Source organism: Quercus lobata, chromosome 5 (genome assembly GCF_001633185.2).
Source record: "Quercus lobata isolate SW786 chromosome 5, ValleyOak3.0 Primary Assembly, whole genome shotgun sequence".
In the NCBI taxonomy this organism is placed as follows: Eukaryota; Viridiplantae; Streptophyta; class Magnoliopsida; order Fagales; family Fagaceae; genus Quercus; species Quercus lobata.
The window spans coordinates 76,224,687-76,251,743 of record NC_044908.1 but is presented as its reverse complement, the minus strand read 5'-3'; the positions used below and the strand labels follow the sequence as shown (position 1 = coordinate 76,251,743).

General features: G+C 39.7%; 1 protein-coding gene across 1 annotated transcript; it reads right to left on the bottom strand.

The window, feature by feature from the left end:
- Window positions 1-342: 342 nt before the first annotated feature.
- LOC115991151 (cysteine-rich receptor-like protein kinase 10) lies at window positions 343-25,445 on the bottom strand. Its single transcript, XM_031114894.1, has 7 exons — window positions 24,629-25,445; window positions 3,089-3,220; window positions 2,879-3,000; window positions 1,701-1,911; window positions 1,164-1,401; window positions 764-914; window positions 343-666 (listed from the first exon to the last, which is right to left on the bottom strand). Exons 1-7 carry the CDS (start codon window positions 25,443-25,445, stop codon window positions 343-345), a joined length of 1,995 nt encoding a protein of 664 aa, XP_030970754.1.
- Between the last annotated feature and the right edge of the window lie 1,612 nt (window positions 25,446-27,057).

Here is a 27,057-nt window from a genome sequence, read left to right as displayed (position 1 = left end):
ATTGATGTTAGTTTGTTTTAACAAGGTTTATTCATAATAAATCTAATTAACAACTTGGGTTCAAAACTTGTTAATTCTATCAACCGGGGTCTTAATTTCCCAGCAAGTACCAATTAAATATATTTTAGACATTTAGGGATTATACTATCAAATCACTTGAAACTCTCAACATTAAAATCAAAATAAAAATTAAAAAAAAATTACATTAAGAAATAAAATATTAGATGATTCTAATGCTCCCTGTATCATTGTGAAGTCTCAGAGCTTTAAACAATGGTCTTATGTAACTCATCGTTCAAGTTTCCATGACTGATGAATAGATACTAATTCTAGTGAAGCCCTTTATCGAGGGTATACTTCAGTAATGGATGCCTCATTGACAGACAACGGAATCAATTCGCTTTTTGATTTATCTGACTCCAATTCCACCGAAGGCATGTTTCGCTCTGTTCGGAAATATGCTGGATTTTGAGGTGATGCCAGAGTAATAGAGTAACTGTTTAGCATGAGGACTATTGAAGCCATTGTTGGCCTGTCAACTGGATTTTCTTGTACACATAATAAGCCTATATGAAGACATCTAATCACTTCATTTCTCAAGTAAGAATCTGCCAAAGTGGGATCCAAAAATTCTAGTAGTGTTCCGTCCTTCCAATGTTTCCAAGCCTACACCAGTTGGTAAGGTAATGTTAGAAAGTTACACTCTTTACTCTCAATTGGATGTGATGAAATTTGAAAAAACATAAGATCTATTCATACTCACAAAGCTCAAGAGGTCTACTGGACCATCTGATTGATAAAAAGAAGTGTTTTTCTTGCCACTTAGAATCACTAAAATTAATACACCAAAGCTATACACATCAGATTTCACCGAGAATTGTCCATGCATAACATATTCTGGAGACATATAACCACTACAAAACAACACATTGATACCACATTAATATTGATAAAAAGAAAGTAATTAAATATGCTAATGCAATTATGTAAACAATGTTATGCGTGTAGTACCGCTTATAACATTACTCCATGAATACATGCAACCTGTAGTGATAGAAGTTTGGAGTAACTATGCAAAATCTAAATTATTTGATTTTTTTCCCCAATTTCTTTGCCTTTAAAGTATTTTATTTTTACGATGATAAAATGAATTTAGAACTTACAATGTACCGACAACCCTACTAGTGTTTCCTTGAGTTTGGTCTACTCCAAAAATCTTTGCCATTCCAAAATCTGAAATCTTTGGACTCATATCCTCATCTAATAAAATGTTACTAGCTTTAAGATCACGATGTATAATTCTAAGCCGCGAATCTTCATGAAGATAAAGCATTCCTCGAGCAATCCCACCAATAATCTTGTAACGTTTAGACCAATCTAGTTTTCCATGCCTTTCAGGTTCTACAGGTTCATCAAAATTCCATATTCTAATTAGAATAATCGAATAAATTCACATACACATTCAGCTAACTCAATTAACTTCAGAATTTTATTTTTTTGAAAACTATATATAGAAAAGAAATTTATTCCTTTCATCTCTTGTATGTTACACAAGACCATGATGAATTTCTAAATAGCTAAGTAAACTGCAAGCTAGACCCTTTTTGAATAGATCGATTTAGTCTTCCCTTTGAGGTTAAAACTTAATCTCACATTTCCTAAGACAAAATAAAAATAGAATATTATTGCAAGGAACATACCATATAGAAAGTAGTCAAGGCTTTTGTTGGGCACAAATTCGTAGACAAGTATCTTTTCTTCTCCTTCCAAAAAAAATCCCAAAAGCCGTACAAGATTTCTATGTTGAAGCTTGGCTACCAATACAACCTCGTTTTTAAATTCTCCTACACCTTGTCTAGAGCTTCGTGATAACCTCTTTACAGCTATCTCTTGTCCATTTGGAAGTATGCCCTAAAAATATACTTCAACTTAGGATTATTTAACTCTTTCTATTTCAATAATACAAAAGATTTAGCTTGCTCTGAATTAACTATTCATAAATGAGTAGAATTATCAACAAAAAGTAAGCAAATAATGAAAAAACTAGGGTAAATTGCAAAGTATACCCCTAAAGTTTGAGGTTACTTGGATTTTATATCCTGAAGTTTGAGAAGTTGGATTTTACACATTGAAGTTTTGTTCCGTTAGCAAAATCCAACCCTCTATTGGTGATTCACCTATGTGGCTATTAAGTGCCATGTTGGTAGCTGACATGACAAAAAAAAAAAGAAAGGCACTACTGGCTGCTTCCAAAACGGCGATGTTTTGGATGAAGACAAACCACAATATCAGCAAGCAACGACCTTGTTTCAACAAAACTAAATTCCCAAATTATCACCATCGATCTAAAGCAGATCTCTCACCATCGCGGGCAAGCTGGAACAAACAAGATGGAGAGGTTTTGTGGGTGACGAGGGTTCTTGGGGATCGTGGGGAGCATTTGCAATAATTATTGGTAATTCAAATTTCTAATTCTTCAAAGTAGACAAAACAGAACCTTAGATACTAAAAGAGAGCTTGTTGTACTAGATGAGATGAAATCCATTGAGGTGAGTGGGGAGCATCAGCAAGTTTGGGAATGGGGTTTTTATTTATGGTGAAGCAGCGACACAATACTTGTTTTGTATTTTGAGCCAAAACGGCGTAGATCAGTAACCCAGGTGTTTTTGAATTCAAAAACATGTGAAACGAACTCATTTTGGGGGTGTGATTTGGCAAAAAGAAATTTACACATTAGCCCCAGCATGTTGTTTAACAGCCACAGGTGAGTCACTAATGAAGGGTTGGGTTTTGCTAACAGAATGAAACTTCAAGGTGTAAAATCCAATTTCTCAAACTATCATGTACCTTACAATTTACCCAAAAAACTATCATGTACCTTGTAAACCTGACCAAATCCACCTTCACCTAGTTTGTTATCATTTGAGAAATTATTGGTGGCAGCTTCAATGGTAGCAAAATCAAATTGCAAGGACTCTACAATCGAAATTTCATTAGCAGCTGCACAAGAAAACAGTAAACGTAAGTCACTACAAGTTTAACATTAGGGAATATAAGAATTTATAAAATCTAACAGTTTATTCTTTACCATTTTCTTTCTGTACAGTTTTGCTTGCTTTCCTTCTTATAAGGAAGCAGTAGCCCATAAAGAATAGCACCACCGAGACTATTATGGGAGCAACAATGGCAATAATTGTCAGCGATGAGATATGACTTTTTCCTGCATAAACAATATTCTGGTTCATTGGTAAGCTACACAATAGAATGGTTTATATTTTTATAATTAGTGACGCTATTCAAATAATATTATAAATAATATTTTTTTGATTGAATACTAACCAGTTGACACTCCTGATTAAGAGCTACCAGAATAATAACCTATATTCTAATTAAAGTTGAAAATAGAAGGAAGCTGTAGCCAACGAATAAACCAACCACAATTTGTAGCACCTAGCAATGCTTTTGTTAGTTTGTTCAGACCCCTGTATACTCAAATTTTTTAACCTAATTAATTAACCATGTTGACACTTAGGTTTATTATTCGAATCTAGGTTAAACACAAACAATTATATCACTAAATGCGGAAAAGTAAAGAAGACAAGCGATATGATGACCCAAAAAAATCAATGAAACCGTCCAGTACAAGGTAAATAATCTGGGGAGAATTTAACCTAAACTATCCTCAAGACAACAAATTCACTATGATAGTATGAAAGTTTTACAATAGACTTTCTCCCTAAAATCTAAAGCTATCTCTTGTACTTACTCACGTGACTACACGTAACTCCGAATCCATGGACTCTTCTATCTGAATTTGTTGAACACAAACACTCACGTTTGTGACTCTAAGATCCCACTAAAAACTTTAGATCATTAGCAGTTTTTGATCTTGTTGCAGCAACTTCCATAGCATCGGATCTTGAGTTTCTTCAAAAAATATTGTCGGTAGAAGATTTTAAAGAGTTCTGGATACAAAAACCTTAGATCTCAAATTGGCGGCACGAGACGCACTCTTCTCTCTCTAAAATCCCCACCTAGGGTTAGCTTATAATGTCCTTTAAATACTACAAAAAACGGATCACGATTTTGGCTTGAAACGGTCTACTTATTGGCCTTTTATGTTTGCTGATTTGCGATTTTCGATCGATCAAACAACAATCGAGAGCAATCAAACAGTAATCAATAGAACCATATTGCATCTCACTTTTTTCATCCTAAACTTGAGTTTTTTTGTCTTAGATTTGAAAGTACATTATTCTAACTCAATAAGACTTACTTTTCGTCATGGTTTACCAACACTACAAACTCAATGAGGCTTACATTTTTCATCTCTGTGTTCTCTCCGTATAGGAGGGAAATATTTTGTGGGGTCAAAGGATAAAATACTCCCTGCCCCTCTTTCTCTCTACTGAGTTTCCTTGTCTACCAAACAAAGAGAAAATGGTAATCACTACATTATTTCACTTCTCAGTTTTCAGCATCTCCGTTTTTCACCCAAAGCAAATAGACCCATTTTGATTTAAATATTGTTATTGGCTTAAGCCTAACTCACTACCTATAGTTAAAAGAAGAAGAATGAGAAGTGAAAATAATGAATTGGAAGCCCAGGAACGCAACTAATTCTATAACTTTCTTCACAACTATTAAAATAATGAATAGGAAACAAATAAAAATGACATTAATAAGGGAAATTCTTCTTTTACTTTGTACGGTAAAATGTAAATTTATTCACCTGAACCACTACAATATAAATATATAATGTCCTATCAATAATTTCTTTTTGTACAAATGATTATTCACTAGAACTACTTGCATATTAGATATTATAGGCTCACCTCTGGTGTGATGGTCACTTCACAAGTATAAGTACTTGTAAGGTGTAAAGCGGGTAAATGTTGAGATCCAAGTTTCTCAAAAAGAGTTTTACGCACATACACTTAGATTAGGTTTGTGTATAATTTTATCTCATATATATATATATATATATTGTAAGGACTAAATTTGGATTGGACCCAGTATAGGATTGGGTTTTAGCCCAACAAGCCCAAAAAATGAATTTGTAGAGCGTGGGTGAAAGAACTAGTTTTATTCCAAAGAAAGACAATAATAATTGCTAATTCAAAAGCATTAAACACAAATAAGATAAGAAAATCTATCCTCGGCACGGCCTGAGGAGCTATGTTATAATGTCTTGTTTATGAACAAAGTTACAAGAGTTCAAAGTATTATTACAAGGATTTCTTAGTTTTTCTGATCCTTTTCCTTTAGGCCACCTTCCCATGCTATATACTACAATCTTGATATCATCTCTACCATACACGTGTAGATTAGATTCTAGGCACTCCTTCTTGTCCCATTCAACACCTCCCAGAACCATCAACTGGTAGCTGTAAGGCTGTTTGACCATTGTTTAGGTATCACCTCCACATTAATGTGGCCAGAGAGTTAATTGGAAGGCATTTAATGTGGAGGTAGCAACTTTTGAAGATATTTGTTGCCTCCCTTTGCTCATCCCTAATCCAATGTCCAACTCCTAGTTATGATGCAACCTTGAAGAATGTCCAGGATGATAAGACATTCTTATTGACCTCGGATCTCCGTTTCCGAGATGACTTTTCTCCTCGGATGTATTTTGGACTATCACATACAATCTTTATTTCTTCTTCTTATACCATTCCCATTATAACTTTACTTAACCATCCTTGGATTGGCCCATTGGGCCATAGGCCCAATTCATACAGTTTTAATAGTACCTTCCAGATAATTGGCCTCCACAATAACCCTTCAAAATCTTGTTTTTTGACTTCTCGGGAGGAAAGGAGGATTTTGATATCCTCAACCCATCTCGTTCATGGTGATACCCTGTTTACCCAAACTCCCAAATGCCTTTCTACCTACTCAAGCGTTTAGTTGAGTCCGAGGAGGGTATAGAAAGGTTTAGAGCTAAGTACGGGATCCCACCAATAGTGGGCATGAGATACTCTGTCCAGGGAGAATGGGTAGATGCTAGGAAAACAGGAGAGGTGGTCATCCCCATGATCGCCTTCACAGAGGGAGGGATGACCATTCCTATGGGTACCATCACTAGGAACTATCTTAGGTTCTTTAGGTTATCTCCCACACAGAGCGCCCCAAATATGTTTAGGGCATTAGGGAGTATAGAAATTCTAAATGAGAGAATGAACTTAAATTTAACCCATCATGAACTGGGTATACAACCTACATCATTTGACGTGACAGGGATATTACCTTAAGTCAAGGTATCCCGAAGTAAGGTTAATCCAGTGCCTCCTTACATCAAACAAAGGCTTAAAGGAAGACTTTTTAATCTTTTCTGGGGAATGGCATGATGGCCTACCCTATCCGACTAAAGAGGGAGAACCCTTGTGTTTCTCTTTTTATTTCCCACTATCTCTGCTTCTGACAAAAATTTTCTTCCATTTTAATGATCTTGCAAATAAACGTTCTACCAAACCGAGCTCAGCTTAGTCAACAGAGAGAGCCTAGATAGAATTTTACGGTCTGAGGCGTACATAAATGAAGCTGACGGTCAATTGTGAGCGGCGCATCTAATTCTTGGGTACACACCCATTTCTCTTGCATTTCAAGCCCCCAAGTGTATGATAAAAGCCAACGATCCTCGGCTCCACCGTATTAGTGTTGCCTATGAAGGATTCATCGTTCTAGAGGGTATTCCAATTCCTGAAGGTACACCCCTCACTCGACCACTCTTCGTAGCCACCCCTTTACTAGGAGCATCCTCATCCCATCTCATTCTTGAAGAAGAAGAAAAAGAAAAAGAAGAAGAAGAAAAAAGTCCAGAGGGGATCATAGATTTGTCAGACTCCTTAGAGGAATTTGAAGTGTTCAACTAAACTCCATCTCCCGAGGGTATATCGGCTGACGTTGACTTCCAGCATCAAGCAGAACTCATCACTTCGGACGAAATGGGTATCCAAAGGAAATCCCAAAGGAGTTTGAGGGACTTAATAGAATCTCAGCTGGGAAAAGATGCACCGGGGAAATCCACACAGCCAAAACTTCCTCCTCCTCCTCCTAAATCTCCTCTTCCTCCTCCTCAGCCGTCTCTGCCATCCAGACCTGATCCCACTGATCTAAAAAGGAAGAGAGAGCAGAAGGGAAAAGATGTGGTGGATGCTGGGAGGTCTCGTCCTACTCATGAGGACGAGACCCAAAGAGCTGCAAAGTAGCAAAAGACTAGCCAGACATCGTAGAGAGGTGTGGAGAGGGAAGATAATCAGCCTTGAGAGCCTTAGGCTTGGCCTCCAGCACCCATGCTCAGTGGTGAACTCTTAAGGGATGATGCATCACTTAGGGATTTCAATGGGGGTATTGGATGCCATGTTGCCTCAGCTTTGGAAGGGGCTTTGTTACTCCCGAATGATATGGCCGAGCAGCAGAATATCAGGAGGAATAAGGTTTTCCTCAACCTCAAAAGATATTTGGGCATGGTATGATGCTATCCTCTTTTCTTTTTCTTTTTTCTTTTTCTTTTTTTGTTATTCATTATATTATTAAGCCTTTTCTTTTAGGTTGTCCAAGCCACTTTTAGGGTTGAGGAGATCACCAACTCTTGCTATCAGTAGTTGGACGACGAGAGGAAAAGGTGCGTAGCAGCTGTGCAGTCGTTCAACATTTCTGATCAAAGCAATAAAGATTTAAGGAATAAGTTGATTGAAGAGGAAAGGGTCAGGAGGAATGCTGACTCGGCTCTGGAGAGTGCACAGAGTCAGGCCGAGGATCAGAAGCAGCCCTCACGTGAGGCCAATGATCAACTGACTTCTTCCAATGAGCAAATAGCATCCCCTAGGAAGAGACTAGAAGAAGCCCAGAAGCTCAAAGATCAGGCTGAGAAGTTGAAAGCTGAGACTGAGAAGGCAAAAATAGAGGTCGAGGGATGAGGCTGAACAGCATGGTTACAACATTGGCATAGCCGAGACCGAGGATACCCTCCGGGTAGAGGTTCCTACCGTATGTCGAATCTACTATGCTCAGACCTGGGAGGAAGCTCTCAACTGAGCTGAGGTTGAGGCTTCTTCTGAGCTGAGAAGGCCAGAAAACATATACTTCCCACCAGCCATACGAGTCTCGGACCTTCCTTCCACTCAAGGTAAGGTGGCCTCTACAGTTGTTGACCCGATCGAGGAAGCACAGCCTCAGGATCCTCTTCCTCCCAATCAACAGGAGCAGTCAAAGGAACATGAAGTTTCAAAGGAAACATCCTCGGACAAGGCCGCAGAGGTTCCATAAGATGGGGCAGCTTCCCAAGGTTTTGAACAGGCCTTAGCTTCAATTACTATGCCTGCCGAGGGAGCCCCCAAAGAGAGGAGAAAATGATTCCTACTGAAGCGGATAAACCAGCTAACAAGACTTCCAAGGACAAGCTTCAGATAAAATTGAAACATTGAATCTGATAGTTTTTAGACTCCTTAAAAACAATTGATTTAACTTAGGTAATTAGCCAAGTTGTTACTTAGTCCAATTTAACAAATCTAGATTATCATAATAACAAAAATCATATCATGCAAAGCAGCGGAAAATAAATAAAACAATATATGATCACCCAGGAAACCAAATCGGTAAAAACCTGGGGAGGATTTGACCTAACTATCTTCAAGATAAACTTGAATCCACTATCTTGAAAGAATCGAAGTTCATACAATAAGACTTACAAGCCCCTACGCTCGACTTCTTATTGCTACCAACTAGTAGAACTTACTGACACGACCATGTGCAAGCTCCGAATCCATGGACTCCTTCTTTCTTGGATTCACCACCAGATACAAGCACACCCGCTTGTGTTTTCTTTAAGCTTCAATGGCAGCAATTGAGTTGATCATCAAGGTGTAGATAAATCTTCTCCTTGAAAACCCTAAGTTTGTGTAAAGGAAAGCTCCACTAGATCTCACAAGAGATTTACACAAACCGCAATATGAGCAACACTAAAACATGGCTAGGGTTTGCCTTTTATACTTAGGACAAATTAAAAATCCTAAAAACATTTTAAAACAACTAGGGCTGAGTTGGAAATTCTGCAGAAAAAAAATTATGCCCGAGCTTCGATCGATCGAGCCTAAGCTTTGATCGATCGAGCCAGGCCGAAATGCATTAATCTTTTCTGCATTAAGCTCGATTCCAACTTTACATAAATGCACAACTTTGAGCAAGACTAAAACACTCCTAAACACATTGTTTTAATCATGGTTTGCCAACAATACAAATTAGAGTTCTAAATACATAAAATCCTAAGACTTTAGAACCTAACAGAATCTTCATTTTGTAATGTAATTATGATTTCTGTAATGGAATTTGTTTTTTCCAGGACATATTTTAATGAAATATGCATTTTTACTTTCTCAAATTTGTATGAGTTGTTATTTACTTTATTTTTATTTTATTTGTTTTATTATTTATATATATATATATAGATAGATAAAATTTTTAAGTAATTTTCATTTTGACTGTCCTTTGTTTGAACATGATCATATGCCAAGAAAGTACAAAGTTGCTTACACAAGAAAAACAAAGTTTACACATATTTTTAATTGGTAATCAGAGTGGATTGTAACCATTGAATCCATAGTACTATTAAGACATATTTTGAATCTATCAATTCTAACAAGTTTAACTTCAAGAAAATGTTCTAATGTTTGATCAAATAAAACTAGGTCCAGGGAACCCCAAAATACTTTAAGTGATGCTCATGGGATTACTGCGGTCTACATCTTTATTAGGTGATAACAATCCTTGTGATCTGAGAAAGGGAATCAAGGGTTTATTTCCTTTAAATACTTAAGTTCATGTTGGACTAGCATTTTAATAGGTACCACAGTGCATTAATTTCCACTAAGTTTATGGTCCGAGGAACCTGACATAACTTAATTTCTGTTTAATACTTCAATTAATGTCAAAGGGTATTAATTTCCACTAAGTCTATAGTCCGAGGAACTTGACATGACTTAGTTTCTATTTAATACTTCAATAGATGTCAAAGGGTATTAATTTTCACAAAGTCTGTGGTCTGAGGAACCTGACATGACTTAATTTTTGTTTAATACTTCAATAGATGTTAGAGGGTATTAATTTCCACTAAGTTTGTAATCTGAGGAACTTGACATGACTTAGTTTCTGTTTAATACTTCAATAGATGTCAAAGGGTATTAATTTTCACCAAGTTTGTGGTCCGAGGAACTTAACATGATTTAGTTTTTGTTTAATGTTTCAATAGATGTCAATGGGTATTAATTTCCACTAAGTCTGTGGTCCGAGGAACCTGACATGACTTAGTTTCTGTTTAATACTTCAATAGATGTCAAAAGGTATTAATTTCCACCAAGTTTGTAGTCCAAGGAACCTGACATGACTTAGTTTCTATTTAATATTTCAATAGATGTCAAAGGGTATTAATTTCCACTAAGTCTGTGGTCCGAGGAACTTGACATGACTTAGTTTCTGTTCAATACTTCAATAGATGCCAAAGGGTATCAATTTCCACTAAGTCTGTGGTCCGAGGAACCTAATATGACTTAGTTTTTGTTTAATACTTCAATAGATGTCAGAGGGTATTAATTTACACCCAGTCTGTGGTCTGAGAAACCTGACATGAGTTAGTTTCTATTTAATACTTCAACAGATAGGGGAAAACATGATACATGATTGGGACGAATTAAAGAAGAACTAAACAGGGCTATTTTTATTAATAATAATACCTCTTTAGGTTGTTTACATTCCAAGGGTGGAGTACAGTTTTTTCGTCTAGATCCTCCAAATAGTACGCACCTATTCCTGCCGCCAAAGTGATTCGATATGGTCCTTCCTAGTTAGGCCCTAATTTTCCCCAGGCTGGATTCTTGGTAGTCCCCAAAACTTTTCTTAACACCAAATCTCCTAAGGCCAACGATCTTAGCTTTACATTGGTATCATAATCTTGCTTGAGCTTATGTTGATAGTAGGCCAGTTGGACCATTGCATTCTCTCTTCACTCTTCGATCAAGTCTAGACTTTTTCCCAGCAACCTATCATTGCCGTCCGAGGTAAATGCATTTGTTCTCAGCATCGAGAAACCAGTTTCCAGAGGGATTACAGCCTCGACCCCATATGTCATTGAGAAACGGGTCTCTCCTATTGACCGTTGAGGTGTTGTTCGATATGTCCAAAGGACATGTGGTAATTCCTCCACCCATTTTCTCTTTGCATCATCCAACCTCTTTTTAAGTCCATTCACTATAACCATGTTGACAGCTTCAGCTTGCCCATTTCCTTGTGGATAAGCTAGAGTGGAATATCTATTCTTTATCCCTAGATCAAAACAGTACTTCCTGAAGGCTTTGTTATCAAATTGAAGGCCATTATCCTAGATAAGGGTATGGAGAACCCCGAATCGAGTAACGATATTCTTCTAGATAAACCATTTGACATCCATATCTCTGATATTAGCTAAAGGTTCAGCTTCGACCCACTTGGTGAAATAATCTGTGCCAACAAGCAGATACTTTTTATTTCCTAGTGCTTTAGGGAAATGACCTACAATATTCAAAACCCATTGAGCAAAAGGTCAAGGGCTGAAAAGAGGATTAAGAACTCCTCTAGGCTGGTGAATGTTTGGCGCGAATCTCTGACACTGATCATATTTTCTAACATATTCTTGTGCTTCCTTTTGCATGCTCGGCCACCAGTAACCTTGAGTAATAGCCCGGTGAGATAAAGATCTTCCTTCTGTGTGACTTTTGCAAATTCCTTCATATAGTTCTTCTAGGAGTGATTCTGATGCATTGGGACGTACACAAAGTAGATATGGTCCAGAAAAAGAACGTTTGTACAACTTTTTGTCCTCGGACATCCAAAACCAAGGAGCTTTCCTTCGTATCTTCTCAACTTCTAACTTCTCATTAGGCAATATATCCCTTTCAAGGAATAGCAGTATAGGATCCATCCAACTCGGCCCTAACTTGATTTGATGGACCTGGAGCAATTCTCTCTTTATTAGGGTAGGGGTGCATAAGTCCTCGACAAGTATCACTCGAGGTAAATCTTGTGCCTAGGAAGTGGCAAGGGTAGCCAAGGAGTCTGCATGGGTATTTCCACTTCTGGGGATATACAATAAGTCGAAGAATTCAAATTTTGTTTGTATACGCCTAACTTGGCCCAAATATTCCTACATTCTTGTATCTCGAGCTTCCAATTCCCCTTTTACTTGGCCTACGACCAGTCTTGAATTTGAGAACATTTCCACTGTCTTGAATTCGAGCTTCCAATTCCCCTTTTCTGGACCATCCCCATTCCCATCAACAAAGCTTCATATTCAGCTTCATTGTTTATAGTCGAGAATCCCAACCTTAAAGATTTTTCAGTGGTGATCTTCTCAAGAGATACCGGAGCTAGCCCCACTCTTGATCCCCACTGATTTGCTACCCCATCCACATATACATTCCAGGGTGAGGGGTATTGCATGGAGATTAGGCCAACCGATTTTTCATCCATGCCATGTTGCTTTACATCTATTTCTTCAGGAAATTCAGCAAACTCGGCTACTAGATCAGAGAGAACCTAGCCTTTTACAGAGGTACGAGACATATACTTGATGTTAAAAGCCCCTAGAATCGTGCCCCATTTGGCAATCCTCCCGGTATAATCCGCGCTCCGAAGTATTGACTTGAGCTGAAACTGAGTTATAACAACCACGGTGTGCGCCTGGAATAGTGGGGGAGTTTTTGTGTAGCATACAATATTGCCAAGATGGCTTTCTCTAGTGGTAAATACCACACCTCGGCTTCATGAAGTGACTTACTTACGTAATAGACTAGTCGTTGGATATCACTGTCTACGTATCAAAAAAAACTCACTGCATGGGAGGCTACCACCTAGTAGGCAAATAGGACCTTATCCACCTCAGGACTAGACATGATGGGCAGTCGAGATAGGTACTCTTTGAGCTGTTGAAATGCTACAACACACTCCTCGGTCCATTCAAATCCCTTCCATTTATGCAGCAGAAGGAAGAAAGGTCTGTACTTATCTGCTGATCTAGAAATAAATCGATTTAAAGCAGCAGTCATCCCGATTAACTTCTGGACCTCCTTGGGGTTCCGAGGTGGTTACAAGTTATTAATGGTCTTAATTTGATCAGGGTTCACCTCAATTCCCCTATGAGTCACCATGTAGCCCAAAAACTTTCCCGAGCCTACACCAAATGAACACTTAGAAGCTTTCAGGCGCAACTTGTGCTTTCTCAGAATTCCAAAAATGTTAGTAAGGTCTCTCACATGCTTAGACACCACCTTGCTCTTTACAACCATATCATCAATATAGACTTTAATGCTCCTACCCAACTGTGGTTCAAAAATTTTAGTCATCATCTGTTGATAAGTAGACCCTGCATTTTTCAAATCAAAGGGCATCACTTTGTAGTGATAGTTTCCAGTGGGAGTGACAAAAGCTGTCTTTTCCTGATCATCCAACGCTAATGGTATTTGGTAATATCCTTGAAAGACATCCAAAAAACTCATCTGAGAATGGCCTACCGTCGCATCCACCAACCGATCTATCCAAGGCATAGGGAAAGGATCTTTGGGACAAGCCTTATTAAGGTCCATGAAGTCTACACACACATGCGGGGCTTCATACGCACTCCATGCGAACACATCAACATTTTTTCTAAGGAACTCAACCAACTGTTCCCTCTCCTACAGAGGCAGTTGAGCTCTAACCTGAAAGAACTTCTCCGGATCATCGCCAACAATTACCCTTTCTAGATCTTCACATTTCGCTTTGTCGGCTGGTTCATTGAAGGGAAATGTTGGAGTTTCTGATTGCTATAAGCCATTATCAATAGTGGCCAAGATTTTAGCCTCAGGCCGATGTTGGATGGCCACTACCAGGCATTGTCTGGCTGTAGACTGATTTTCTAATATCTCCAAAACCTGGCCTCTAGATGGATACTTCATCTTCTGGTGAAGAGTAGAGGAGACGACTCTCAGGGTATAAAGCCAGGGTCTGCCCGTAATGGCCATGTATGGAGAGAAAGTATCTACAACAATGAAGTTCACCTCCACCACATCCGGGCCGGTCTGCACAGGTAATCTGATCTAACCTTTTGGAACGACCATTTTACCTTCAAAACTCACCAGAGGAGAACTGTAGGCTGTTAAGTTTTCAGGTTTCAAATTTAGCCCCTTATATAGGTTAGGATACATTATCTCAGCTCTGCTGCCTTGGTCAATCATCACCCTTTTCACATCGTACCCACCAATTCTAAGTGTAACCACTAAAGCATCATCATGGGGCTATATGGTTCAAAGTTTGTCCTCATCTAAAAAACCTAACACTAGTGGGATGCCCATCTTGACTTTTTTAGGCATTGAGCTGGATTTCTCAACTAGGTAACGAGATACTGACATTACTCTGGAAGGACAAGATCTAGTCCTCCTTGTGGCAATAAAAATGACATTTATTGTGCCAAGAGGGAGTCTTGAAGAAGCATCTCCCCAAAGCTCTAAACCCTTTTGACTTCCTCGACCACTGGAATGATGCAAGAGTTGCTTTAACTTCCCGTCTCGGAATAGTTGGTCTAGATGGTCCCACAAGTTTCTGCAATCTTCGGTAATGTGTCCATGATCCTGATGATATTGGCAGTAAAGGTTTTGATTGCGCCTCATAAGATCTCCTGCCATCTTGTTCGGCCATTTAAAGAACGAGTCGTTTTTAATCTTCTCCAGAACCTGTTGCATTGGTTCTCGGAATACGGCATTAACCACCTGGGTGTTGACAGATCCTGGCTGTCCAACAAAATCTTTTCGAGGTCAGATATTATTGTACCGATCCGACCTGAAATCTCTCCTCTCTTGAGGGATCATCTTAGCCTTTCCTTTCCCTTTTATTTGGTCTTCCTCTATCCTTTTGTACTTGTCAATCCAATCCATAAGTTGGCGCACACTGGTTATAGGCTTACCAGTCAAAGATTTCCTCAGGTCATGCTTTGCTGAGAGGCCAGCCGTGAAAGTACTAATGGCCACATCGTCATAGTCTCCGTCTATTTCGTTAAACATCTCCCAGTATCTATCTAAGTAGGCCTTCAGAGTTTCCCCCTCCCGCATGGACATAGATAACAAGGATCCCAAAGGCTGAGGAACCCTGCTACAAGTGATAAAGCGAACACCAAAGGCCCGGGTGAGTTTCTTAAAAGAGTCAATAGAATTCGCCCTTAAACCGTTGAACCACCTCATCGCCACTAGGCCCAAGCTAGATGGAAAGAGCTTACACATCAAAGTCTCATCTTTAGAATGAACGGACATCCTTTGATTGAAATGACTGACATGTTCCACTGGATCTGTTCGACCATTATAAATGGTGAATGTGGGCTGATGGAATCGCCGAGAAAGACTCGTACCTTCTATGTTTCGCTTGAAGGGTGACTTAGAAACCTGACTCAACGCCTTGTTCATGGCATCGTTCCCTAGGCCTCTGGAAGGCGGGCTCTTATATTTACGTTTATGGTGATACTTCTCGTTGTAGGAGAAAGTCTCGCTGGGCAGAGTTCTGGATCTTTGTCTATAACTAGTACCATCTGTCTCTTCAGAGGATAGCTCAGAGTTGGGAGATGAATGTCTTCGCCATGCATGGCATAATTCCCTCTTCAATTCATCGATTTCACGTTGCAGATCTCTATCATTCTTTGCATGGGAAACATGGCTCTTCCCTCGAGATTGGCTTTTACTAGTATGAGCTGTGTGCACACTTCCCTCACGATCTCCTCTCCGTTCGAGGCTCCTACGTAGATTGCTATGTTGAGAACCCCTTAACTCTTTCAAAATAGATCAAGTCTTCTCACAGACGGTGCCAATTGTAAGGACTGAATTTGGATTGGACCCAGTACAGGATTGGGTTTTAGCCCAACAAGCCTAAACAATGAATTTGTAAAGCGTGGGTGAAAGAACTAGCTCTACTCCAGAAGAAAGACAATAATAGTTGCTAATTTAAGAGCATTAAACACAAATAAGATAAGAAAATCTGTCCTCGGTACGGCCTGAAAAGCTATGTTATAATTTCTTGTTTATGAACAAAGTTACAAGAGTTCAAAGTATTATTACAAGGATTTCTTAGTTTTTCCGATCCTTTTCCTTTAGGCCACCTTCCTGTGCTATATACTATAATCTTGGTATCATCTCTACCATATATGTGTAGGTTAGATTCTAGGCACTTCTTCTTGTCCTATCTAACACCTCCCAGAACCATCAACTAGTAGCTGTAAGGCTGCTTGACCACTGTTCAGGTATCACCTCCACATTAATGCGGCCAGAGAGTTAGTTGTGAGGCATTTAATGTGGAGGTAGCAGCTTTTGAAGATATTTGTTGCCTCCCTTTGCTCATCCCTTATCCAATGTCCGACTCCTAGTTGTGATACAACCTTGAAGAATGTCTAGGATGATAAGACATTCTTATTGACCTCGGATCTCCGTTTCCGAGATGACTTTTCTCCTCAGACGTATTTTGGACTATCACATACAATCTTTATTTATTCTTCTTATACCATTCCCATTATAACTTTACTTGACCATCCTCGGATTGGTCCATTGGGCCATAGACCTAATTCATACAATTTTAATAGTACCTTCTAGATAATTGGCCCCCATATATATATATATATATGTGGCCGGTTCAACCGCCATAGTTATCCATTACTTTGAAGTACGTTATCTCTAACAAACATTATTTTGTTTTACATCTATTTTCTGATAGCACTTCCACTCCCATATGTTGCATTTTTCATCTATTACTTCATCTTAGTCAGTGTTTACTGTTCTTTCCTTTGGTGGTAGGCTGAGCCTCCCATTCATTCAAACTGTTTATTATCTTGTGATTATCTGTTTAAGCTAATCCTTTGCTTCCCAGTTATCTTCTTTTTCCATTCTTTGTTTCTTTCCCCACAATTTGTTGCAGATGTGTACTATGCTAGGTACTGTGTCAGAATGTTATCCAGTAAGTCTAGGAGTAAGTCCGGTTCTGTGATCGTTTGCTACCCAGTCAGTCTAAAGTACCGACATTGAGCAAGAAGCCCGAGTCAAATCCGTAATGCCCATGTAGCCGTTAGCCAGGAGAGCGTTAGGCGTTGAGGGTTGGAGAAGATAGGGAAAGTACACTCAGTTTAGGGAAACAGCCATTAGAAGTAGCAAGATTCACAGAAAGGTTTCTAAGCGGCGGTAAGTTGGTAACAGGATACAGTAGGCGTCCATACATTCCCTGTTTCAGATCTAAGGTTAGATCCAGAAATTGGAAGATAAAGGTAGTCTAGGTTGTAATTGACTTCTTAGGCTTTTTAATCCAGAATGATAAATAGGATGTTTAGAAGGAGTGACTCTTCCACTTCCATTAGGTCTAGCAGTACAAACCCTCCTGAGATTCCACACGAAGATGGAACAATCAACTCAGAGTGATACCAGCTTTCAGATCTAGATCAGAAGTTAGGAGATTGGAACATACCCAAAGTTCCCACAACCCAGGTCTATAAGTCTTCATCATGGTCCTTGAAAAAGTCTTTCAGAACGGACTACCATGTTAGGACTATAGAACAAGTTTACAGCATAAACAAGGAATATGAAAATTGTTACTTGTTGTCCCCTGCAGCCATAAAAGCTCACAGGGATCAAGGTCATAGATACCTCCACATAGGACTTGTCCAAGTTGGAGTTAAACCATTGATTAGAGAAGGTTTGAACAACTCGGTCCTTATGGCCCTCAGAGATACTCGTCTCATCAGGTTTAGAGACAGCCTCCTAGTAACCATAGAATCTAGTTTGAGTAACGGTCCAATTCATTTCGACTGTTTTCCAAACCTCACAGTTGCACTTGACGACCCTCACATCTTGAAGGTCCTCACCCTCAACATCAGAACCCATGGAATCTTCGTATTACATGGCACCAAATAGCTTGCTCTTATATACCGAGTGTATTATAAGTGCATGAGGACAAATATGTCCATCCAAGCTTTCGATAAGAGAAAGGCAGGTGAAACCACTCTAATCCAAACCTCAGATGTTAGATCCACCGTTCAGGTACCAAGAACCCTGAAATGGTCTGAAATAACATTCCCAGCACAATGGTCTTTAGAGAATGAAAACTATCCTTTACAGATCCAGAATCCTGTTAGGAACCCAGATCTAGATTATGTCCAGCAGTTAGCCGATGGAACGGTTAGACTTAGCTTTGACCAGTCTAGGTTTTGGTCACCCTTAGAGTATGATGAACCCTCGCCCAGATCCTCATTAGATCTGCACCAGGACACATACCAAGAACCAAGGTCTAGATCCGTAGATCTACGCCAACCCTTTAGGCAGCCAACTATCCTCTTGAAAGATAGACCTGCATCCCATAGTAGTTCGTCTAGAACACGAGCTCCTTTTCCCACATCTAGAAGAGACTTAAGTCCACAGTTTCAAGGTGTCAAAGACCACTCCCAGGTTAGTACCCCTTGTTACACAGCCAAACAAGACTCAGTTGTTGATCAAGAAGAAGACAACAACAGTCAAGACAGTCTTAAGCCTCCCTCACCATCAGGATCTGATTTCAGAAATCCTATTCAGCAAGAACCTGAATATGACCATCAGCTCCTAGTGTTGACAAAAGAGTTCATCCCTGATATGGACGCACTCGAAAAGGATTTTAATTCTGAAAAGAACAGAGTTAAGAGAGAAGCCTATCGAGCAAACCATACCAAGGAACAAAAGGTTGAAGTTTTGGAGAAATGGAAGTTATTCATGAAAGAGGTAAAAACTGATTATCCTTTCTTTGAATACTTTGAGAAACATTTCAAATGGCATAAACAGAACTATGTCAAAACCAAACTTCCTGCTAAAACCATTCCACCAGCAAAGGCTAGACATTCAAAGCAGAAAGTAGAGATTCCAGTCTCTCCTTCACCAGAAGTAAATGTCTTAGAAGCCCACATATCTTCTAGTAGTTCAAATGAACCCTCCTCAGAAAGTGATAAGGAGAAAGAACCTCTAGATGATCAGCTTGGTGATTCACCCCCACTTCCTCCTAGGATATGGAAATCCAAATTTAGAGGAAACCCAGCCTTTAAAGATTTTCACAGAGAAAAAATAGTTTCCAGAGAATATAGACGCCAGAAGTTGATTAACAGAGGCTTCTATAAGCAAGGAAACCCTAGCACCATAGAAAATCTCAAACCTAAAGGAAAATGCTTTAAGTGTGGAAAGAAAGGACATTTCAAGAAAGAATGTCCAGGCAAATCCCCTACCCATTCCTTAGTATCTGAAGATATCTACAAAGTCCTAGAACTTGACCATCTAGAAAGTGAGTCTCCCAATAGTTCTATTGACCGAGAAATTTGTCAGATTTACCAAGATTCATCCTTTCCTAGAGTTCCAGATAGCACCTCTAGTAGCTCAGATGAAGCCATACCATGTATAGATAGTTGTTGCAAAAACAGCGCTATCAAAGTTCTTTCTAAGCAAGAAGAACTGCTCCTAGATCTCATAGAACAGATCAAGGACCCAGAAGAGAAATCTCGACGACTTAGTGAGTTCCACAAAACCCTAGTCAAGGAAACCAGTGCATCCAAACCTAGGTTTCAGGAACCCAAAGTTGACTTGGAAAAAATCTACGATAGGTTTACCAAATCCAAGAAAGAGATAACAGTCCAAGATCTCCAGAAAGAAATCAAGGATACCAAGTCTGAGGCAAGAAACCTTAGGCAAGAATTAATCATCCTTAAGGTTGATCATGGTCTTATGGATCAAAGGGTCAAAAACCTTGAGTTTACTTCACAACAGGGCAATGAGGACAGAATCTCATTACAAAACCCCTCTGATAATGAAGTAGATGAAACAGTTAACCCTACTGCAGATATGGAACCAGAATCATCCAATGGATCGTTCTTACAAACCATCAGCAGGATTAACTTCCAGAAATGGCATTCCAAAGTCAGGATTGTCATAAACAAAGATTTTGAATTTGAGTTTGTTGCCCTAATAGATTCGGGTGCTGATCTCAACTGCATTCAAGAAGGAATCATCCCCTCTAAATACTTCCGGAAAACCAAAGAACGGTTAACTTCCGCAAGTGGTGGGAAAATGCAGATCAATTTCAAAATCCCAAAAGCACATGTTTGCCAAGACAATGCATGTTCAAAACCACCTTTGTTCTTGTCAAAAATATGACAGATATGGTCATCTTAGGAAACCCATTCATGTGTCTGTTATATCCTTTCACCACGGATAGTGAAGGAATCACCACCCATCCTTTTGGCCAGTCAGTCAAGTTTAAGTTTCTCAGGAGCCCAGAAACTAAAGACATCAATAGTCTCCAAGAGGTTATCATCTCCAAGACTCTTAACCTTATCAAAGCCAAAACCCAACACCTTAAGTACCTTAGCCATGAACTAGGTTACAAAAGGACCGAAGAGCAATTATCTTGCAAGAGTTACCAATCAGACATCAGAAAGTTTGAAGAAAAACTCAAGCATGAAGTATGCTCTGATCTTCCCACAGCCTTTTTGCATAGGAAAAGGCACGAAGTCGCACTACCTTATGTCAAAGATTTCCATGAAAAGAACATCCCTACTAAAGCCAGACCTATCCAAATGAGTCAAGAACTTATGGATACTTGTAAGGCAGAAATAGAGGATCTTCTTAAAAAGGGAATCATCAGAAACTCTAGGTCACCATGGTCTTGTCCAGCCTTTTATGTCCAGAAAAACGCTGAAATAGAAAGAGGTGTCCCTAGACTTGTCATCAATTACAAGCCCCTTAACAAAGTCTTAGAATGGATTAGGTACCCTATTCCCAACAAAAGAGACTTAGTTAACAAGCTTAGTAAAGCAGTGGTTTTCAGTAAGTTTGACATGAAGAGTGGTTTTTGGCAGATACAAATCAATGAGTCTGATAGGTACAAGACAGCCTTCACCACACCCTTTGGCCATTACGAATGGAATGTAATGCCCTTTGGTCTTAAAAATGCACCTTCTGAATTCCAAAATATCATGAATGAAATCTTTAATCCATTCTCCAGTCATACCATTGTGTACATAGATGATGTACTCATCTTCTCAGAATCCCTAGACAAACATTGGAAGCATCTCAGAACATTCTTCCAAACCATCAAGAAAAATGGTCTTGTTGTCTCGGCTCCAAAGATTAAGCTTTTCCAAACCAGTGTCAGGTTCTTAGGTTTTGATATAAAACATGGAGTCATCAAACCCATAGACAGAGCCATCCAGTTTGCTGAAAAGTTTCCTGATGAGATCCTAGAAAAGACCCAGCTCCAAAGGTTCTTAGGATCCCTCAATTACATTTCTGATTTCTATCAAAATCTTAGGCAACAATGCAAGCCTCTTTTTGATAGACTTCGAACCAATCCTCCTCCTTGGACACCCACCCATACAATGGTTGTTCAACAGGTCAAAAATATGTCAAAACACTCCCTTGTCTTGGAATCCCCTCAGAAAATTCCTTCAAGGTAGTCCAGACAGATGCCTCTAACATTGGTTATGGTGGCATTCTCCTTCAGCATGCTAGTCCCACTTCCCCTGAACAGATTGTCTATTTCCATTCAGGAATTTGGACTCCCACTCAGCTCAATTATAGTACTATTAAAAAGGAGATTTTATCTATAGTACTATGCATTTCAAAATTTCAAAGTGATCTTTTGAATCAAAAGTTTTTAATCAAAATTGATTGCAAATCTGCAAAACATGTTTTAGAAAAAGATGTTCAAAACATTGCATCAAAACAGATTTTTGCACGTTGGCAAGCCATTCTTTCCGTTTTCGATTTTGACATTGAATTCATTGCAGGAACTCAAAACAGTATCCCTGATTTCCTAACCCGTGAATTTTTGCAGAATCCAGAACAAAATGTCCGGGAAGAAACCCGTACAACCCCAACCTCCCAAATTGCCTAAACAGCATAACACTAGGAGTACCAGTCAGGCACAGAACCCTGACTCATTAGTACCCTTTTCCAGTTCACCAAAGAACCCACCTGTGTCACCCTCCGTTGTTGCCAATCGTTATTTGGTTTCTACAATCCCTAAACCAAACTACCAAAGGCCCCAAGGACAAGGACAACACAGTTACAGTTCTGCTTTAGCCACATTGCCACCCAAAGCTGTATCCTCTCCATACGAGGTAGATGAACCCTTTGGTCCGATGGTGTCTAAACAACCTTCTTATGCTCTCCCTCCCAGAACAGGTAGAGCTTCTTACCTCAAGAAACCTTTTGTCCAGCATATCTCTTATGTTGAGCCACACTTAGCCCACATAACAGACCCGCTGGCACTAGCAATAGAAGTACTGCCTCATGAATGACATTTCCTTCCCAAAAGCCCAGAAAAAAGCATCAAATTCTATAAAGGCATTCTCACACAAGAAAAGTCTGCCCGAATAGAAGACATCAGAGACAGGAATAATCCCTCAATTGTCCTATACCATAAATTTGTAATACAAAGTTTTGTAAGCAGCAAAGATTGGGGACACCCCTCTACTCTCAGAAAACTTACAGTACTCAAGGGCTCAGAACCCCTGTACAACTATTACGACTATATGGACGCATTTGAAAAGGTATTATTCTTTCAAAATGAGACCTATGATCATTCATGGTTCATACAGTTTGAAAAAAGTTTCAAAGGACAAATCCCTTCGTGGTTCCTCAAGTGGTGGGAAATGTTTGGTTCAACTCCTCAGAACTTCCCAGAACCCCTACAGGAGGCACTAAGGTATTTCAGTACCAGATTCCAGACTGATAAGCATTCTTCCCAGTTTCCGGCCATCTTGCACATGACAATTCAGTACAAGATCCACTGGATAAGTATGTGGAATTATGCAATCAACCAAAACCTACTCGATAGGGAATTCTTTACAAAATGCTGGGATAAGTTCAGACCAACTGATACCATCAACAAATTGTATAAAGACTTTCCTCTTCCAGTACAAAAGTCTATAGCCCATTGCACAAGATCACAGTCCAACCTTGATTCTGTCCAAATCTCTGAAAATCCAGCAAGGAACTGAAAGATCTTGCCCAACAGCTACTCCTCCAGTCAGCACAGCTAGAGTCAGGAGAAAAGAACTCTCCTGCCTCTTCTGAAGCTTCTTGCAATCGTGCCCCAATTGCCCATTCTAGGATTCTCAAGATCCTTACGATGGCTACAACTTGGACAGCGATTAAAGCACTCCCAGATGGCTCCCAAACGCTCCAGAACAGCTTCTGAAGTCTAAACAAGCTCAAGTACCACCTTTGCAAAAACGGTTACTATTCAGAACAGTACCCGCACAGCAGAGTTGACCGACAGAGCACTACTCACTGCACAGTCCAGAACACTATGCAGAATTACTATTCCAGAAAAGTAAGGGGACAATGCACTGTTCATAAACAGTGACCAGTTACTGTTCACTCAACAGTGCCCCGGCAGAATCATTGAAGTTACTGTTGCTTTCGGCTGAAAAGATATTCACCTGGAAGTAAAAGCATTTCACCTTCCGTGATTCAAGCAGTCTCCTGAATGGATCCAAGGCTCCCTCCATCTATATAAGGCATCCTTGGCCTTAGTCTTCGGCAGGCTAAATTTTAAGCTCTCACATAGGCTTAATCTTTGAAAACCCTCAGAGGTCTTTCTCCTGTAAACCAGAATGACTCTCTTCTTCTCCTTTCCCCTAGTTTACACTTGTACCAGAACTACATTTGTAACCCTTTAGGCAGCCAACTATCCTCTTGAAAGATAGACCTGCATCCCATAGTAGTTCGTCTAGAACACGAGCTCCTTTTCCCACATCTAGAAGAGACTTAAGTCCACAGTTTCAAGGTGTCAAAGACCACTCCCAGGTTAGTACCCCTTGTTACACAGCCAAACAAGACTCAGTTGTTGATCAAGAAGAAGACAACAACAGTTAGGACAGTCTTAAGCCTCCCTCACCATCAGGATCTGATTTCAGAAATCCTATTCAGCAAGAACCTGAATATGACCATCAGCTCCTAGTGTTGACAAAAGAGTTCATCCCTATATATATATATATATATATATATATATAATGCTCACATATTTCTACTTATTGTGAAAAGAATCATATCATACCCATTTTGTCTATTTTTACCAAGTCTTTTATTTTTTGGCAAATTCCATTAACACGCTCTAAGATTTTGGCTCATGCTAACTAAGTGTAAGACTTTTCAAAACTAACTAATTTTTTCCCTAAAACCAACTTAATTCATAAGACAGTTGAGAAAAAAATTAATAATTAGTCTAATAGTATTTGTGGATTAAGTTAGCTTTAACTACCAAATTAATCAGTTTAAAAAAATTTTGGACTCAAAACTCATATATATTAATGGAATTTAAACTTTTTTTTTATTATTGGTCTGGGTCTGTAAGTATTAAGTACACATTACTCATCATGACTTTCATGTCTGCGCTTTGCCGGTGATTGTATTTGCACCTAATTTCTCAATCTTTTGAAAAGAACAATAAATAAATAATTTGAGGCAGTCAAAAGCTAAATACTTGGTGAAACGGAATAGTGCAAAACCACGACAACGACTTTTGATCTGCTGAAGTGAAATTAAAAAAAATAAAAATAAAAAGAAAAAGAAAGCTTTACCTTTCGGTGTTGGAGGTGGAGGAACAAGCATTGGCGGCGGCGCCGATGTGTTACCCGTGAGATAAAACGGGTAAATTTCAAACCTAGCAACACAACTGGGAAACAAAACTCTTCCCCCTTGCTTTCCACTCGGCAGATTCTGTATTGCTGACTGAAGACATCTGTTGCAATCGTAACCCGACAGGTCCGGCGTGCACTGAGCAAGTGTATACACATTTTGCAGCGCTGTGAAATTCGCTTGTTTCGTCCCAAACTTCTTTGCCCCAGTACTAAGATTTATAATCCCACTTGCCAAATCGTTCGTTGTTGCTCTCACTAGCTGATCAGACCGGGCTTGGTCCGAAATATTCTGTGTGTTACCCAATATCGCGTTAGGGTCGGTGACCATGCTGCCAAAGAAATACTGGTCAGAGTAGCGTAACATGCATTCGTCGTACCAACCCACGGCTACTCTCTCCGTGGGACAGCGCTGGACTATGTCTTTTGTTGCGTCAGCGATGCAGCTTTGGCAGGTGTCGGCGGGGAGGTCACCGTGGCATAGGAAGAGGCCGTAGACTGTGTCAACGGAGTTCCCGGCGGTGGCGTTGTAGAATTCAACGTCTCGTGTGGCGTTGGATGAGAGGTATATGAGGAGGTGATTGAGATTGGATTGGTAGGTACTGTTGGGGATGAAAGTGGTGGTGTTTGGACAGTTATGATAGAGGTAAGTTGCAACGGCCTCAGTTCTGGTATGGCTGAGGAAGCCGATCAGAAAGTAAAGGACCAAAAGGGTCAGGCACAGGTTGAATCTGCAAGGCTGAGGCAACTCCATTGTCATGATTAACTCAGACTCTTGTGCTTTCCGCAACGTCCTCCAATGTTTTCTATAGTAAGAAACACTTACACAAGGGGCTGAATTAACATTTAATAATAGCTAGTCAACAAAATAATAAGTCGAGCCACCTTGATTTTTTATTAATTTTTTCCTACGAATTTGTTGTCATTGGCGAAAAGTGCAGAGAGTAACGAAGACGACAATAGTATCACAAATCTTACGCTAGGTGGATGGGACAGAAGTGAACCTTTCGGCAGGGATGCTTCTATGGGCGGAATAGTCTCTGTTAGTAGGTTAAAGAGAGTCACGTATACAAGCTTACGTGTAGTAGCAATTGCATAGAAAAATTTATTTCATGAGACCATTTCATAAATAGGAATGGCAAGAGGATAGCTTCGGGCTGGGTTTTTGCATATCCGGACCCGACCCGTGGACCTAGACCCGCAACCCGGACCCGGCCCGATTATTAAATGGATTTCTTTTACAGGGCCCAGACCCACCCCGTCGGGCTCCGCGGACCTGTTTAGCCCAACCAGATTTGGGTAGCAAAAAGGAAGCTTTTCTTGCTAAAAGCCCTAAAAGTCCCAGCTATTGTAGCAGACTCTGGGATGATGTTAGATGTTGTCCCTCCTTGGATTATGGCAACAGAAACCACAACTCAAACAACTAAAAAAGCCAAAAGCTTTTCTTTTTTTCTTTTTTTTTTCTTTTTTCTGTACATGTTATAATTATCCAAAAAGCAATCTTAACCAAATATAAAGATCACCCACTAAGCAAATGGTACAAAACACTGAAAAAAGTTTCGTCAGAAACCAAGGCATCTACGAAGTAAAAGTTCGATCTGACGGAAAATTGTATGAATCAAACCCAATTTCTTCAAAGAACCCACTGTTTATCAAAACCAAACCTATTCAAGAGCTAATTACAGTAATCTAAAGCAAAATCCAGCTCAGAAACACAAATTTTTGTAATAAAATATTACATTTTTTGTAATAAAATACATGACGAAACTCAACTCCATTGTAGACTAAAGGGTAAACCAAATGATCAACTTCATTTCATGGGGGTTTAGACTATGAAATTACAATTAGCACCTGAGGATCTAAAGGGTCTATCTCCCTTGACACAATATTTTGCAAGCCGATTACTAATGTTGATACAGCCAAAAGGATCAATGGACCGGCGATGACAACAGAGAACAGATCAGCAGTGACAGATGGGGACGAGACTGGCTATGAGAGGTAGAGAGCTTGGACGGCGCCGTGGTGGTACTTGAGAGTGAGTGAGACGGAGGCCGTGTGAGTTGTGAGATTGAGAGTGAGTGATAGAGTGCTCTTGTGCGTGCTCTTGAGTGACTGAATGAGTGACAGAGAGAATGAGCGTGCTCTTGTGTGAGGTGTGAGTTGAAATGAGAGGTGGGTGGGTTAGGGTTTACCATTATATATATATATATATATATATGTAGGGCCGGGAAGCTTATGATCCGGCCCACGCTATATCCGAGCTCAGGGCCATGCCGAGGAGGTTGTGTGCCGAGGACGAGTGATCAAAGGCCAAGAGGATAAGGGGAACAGCAGAGGACGACCCTGTCCTCGGCACTCCAAGGCTTTGATGA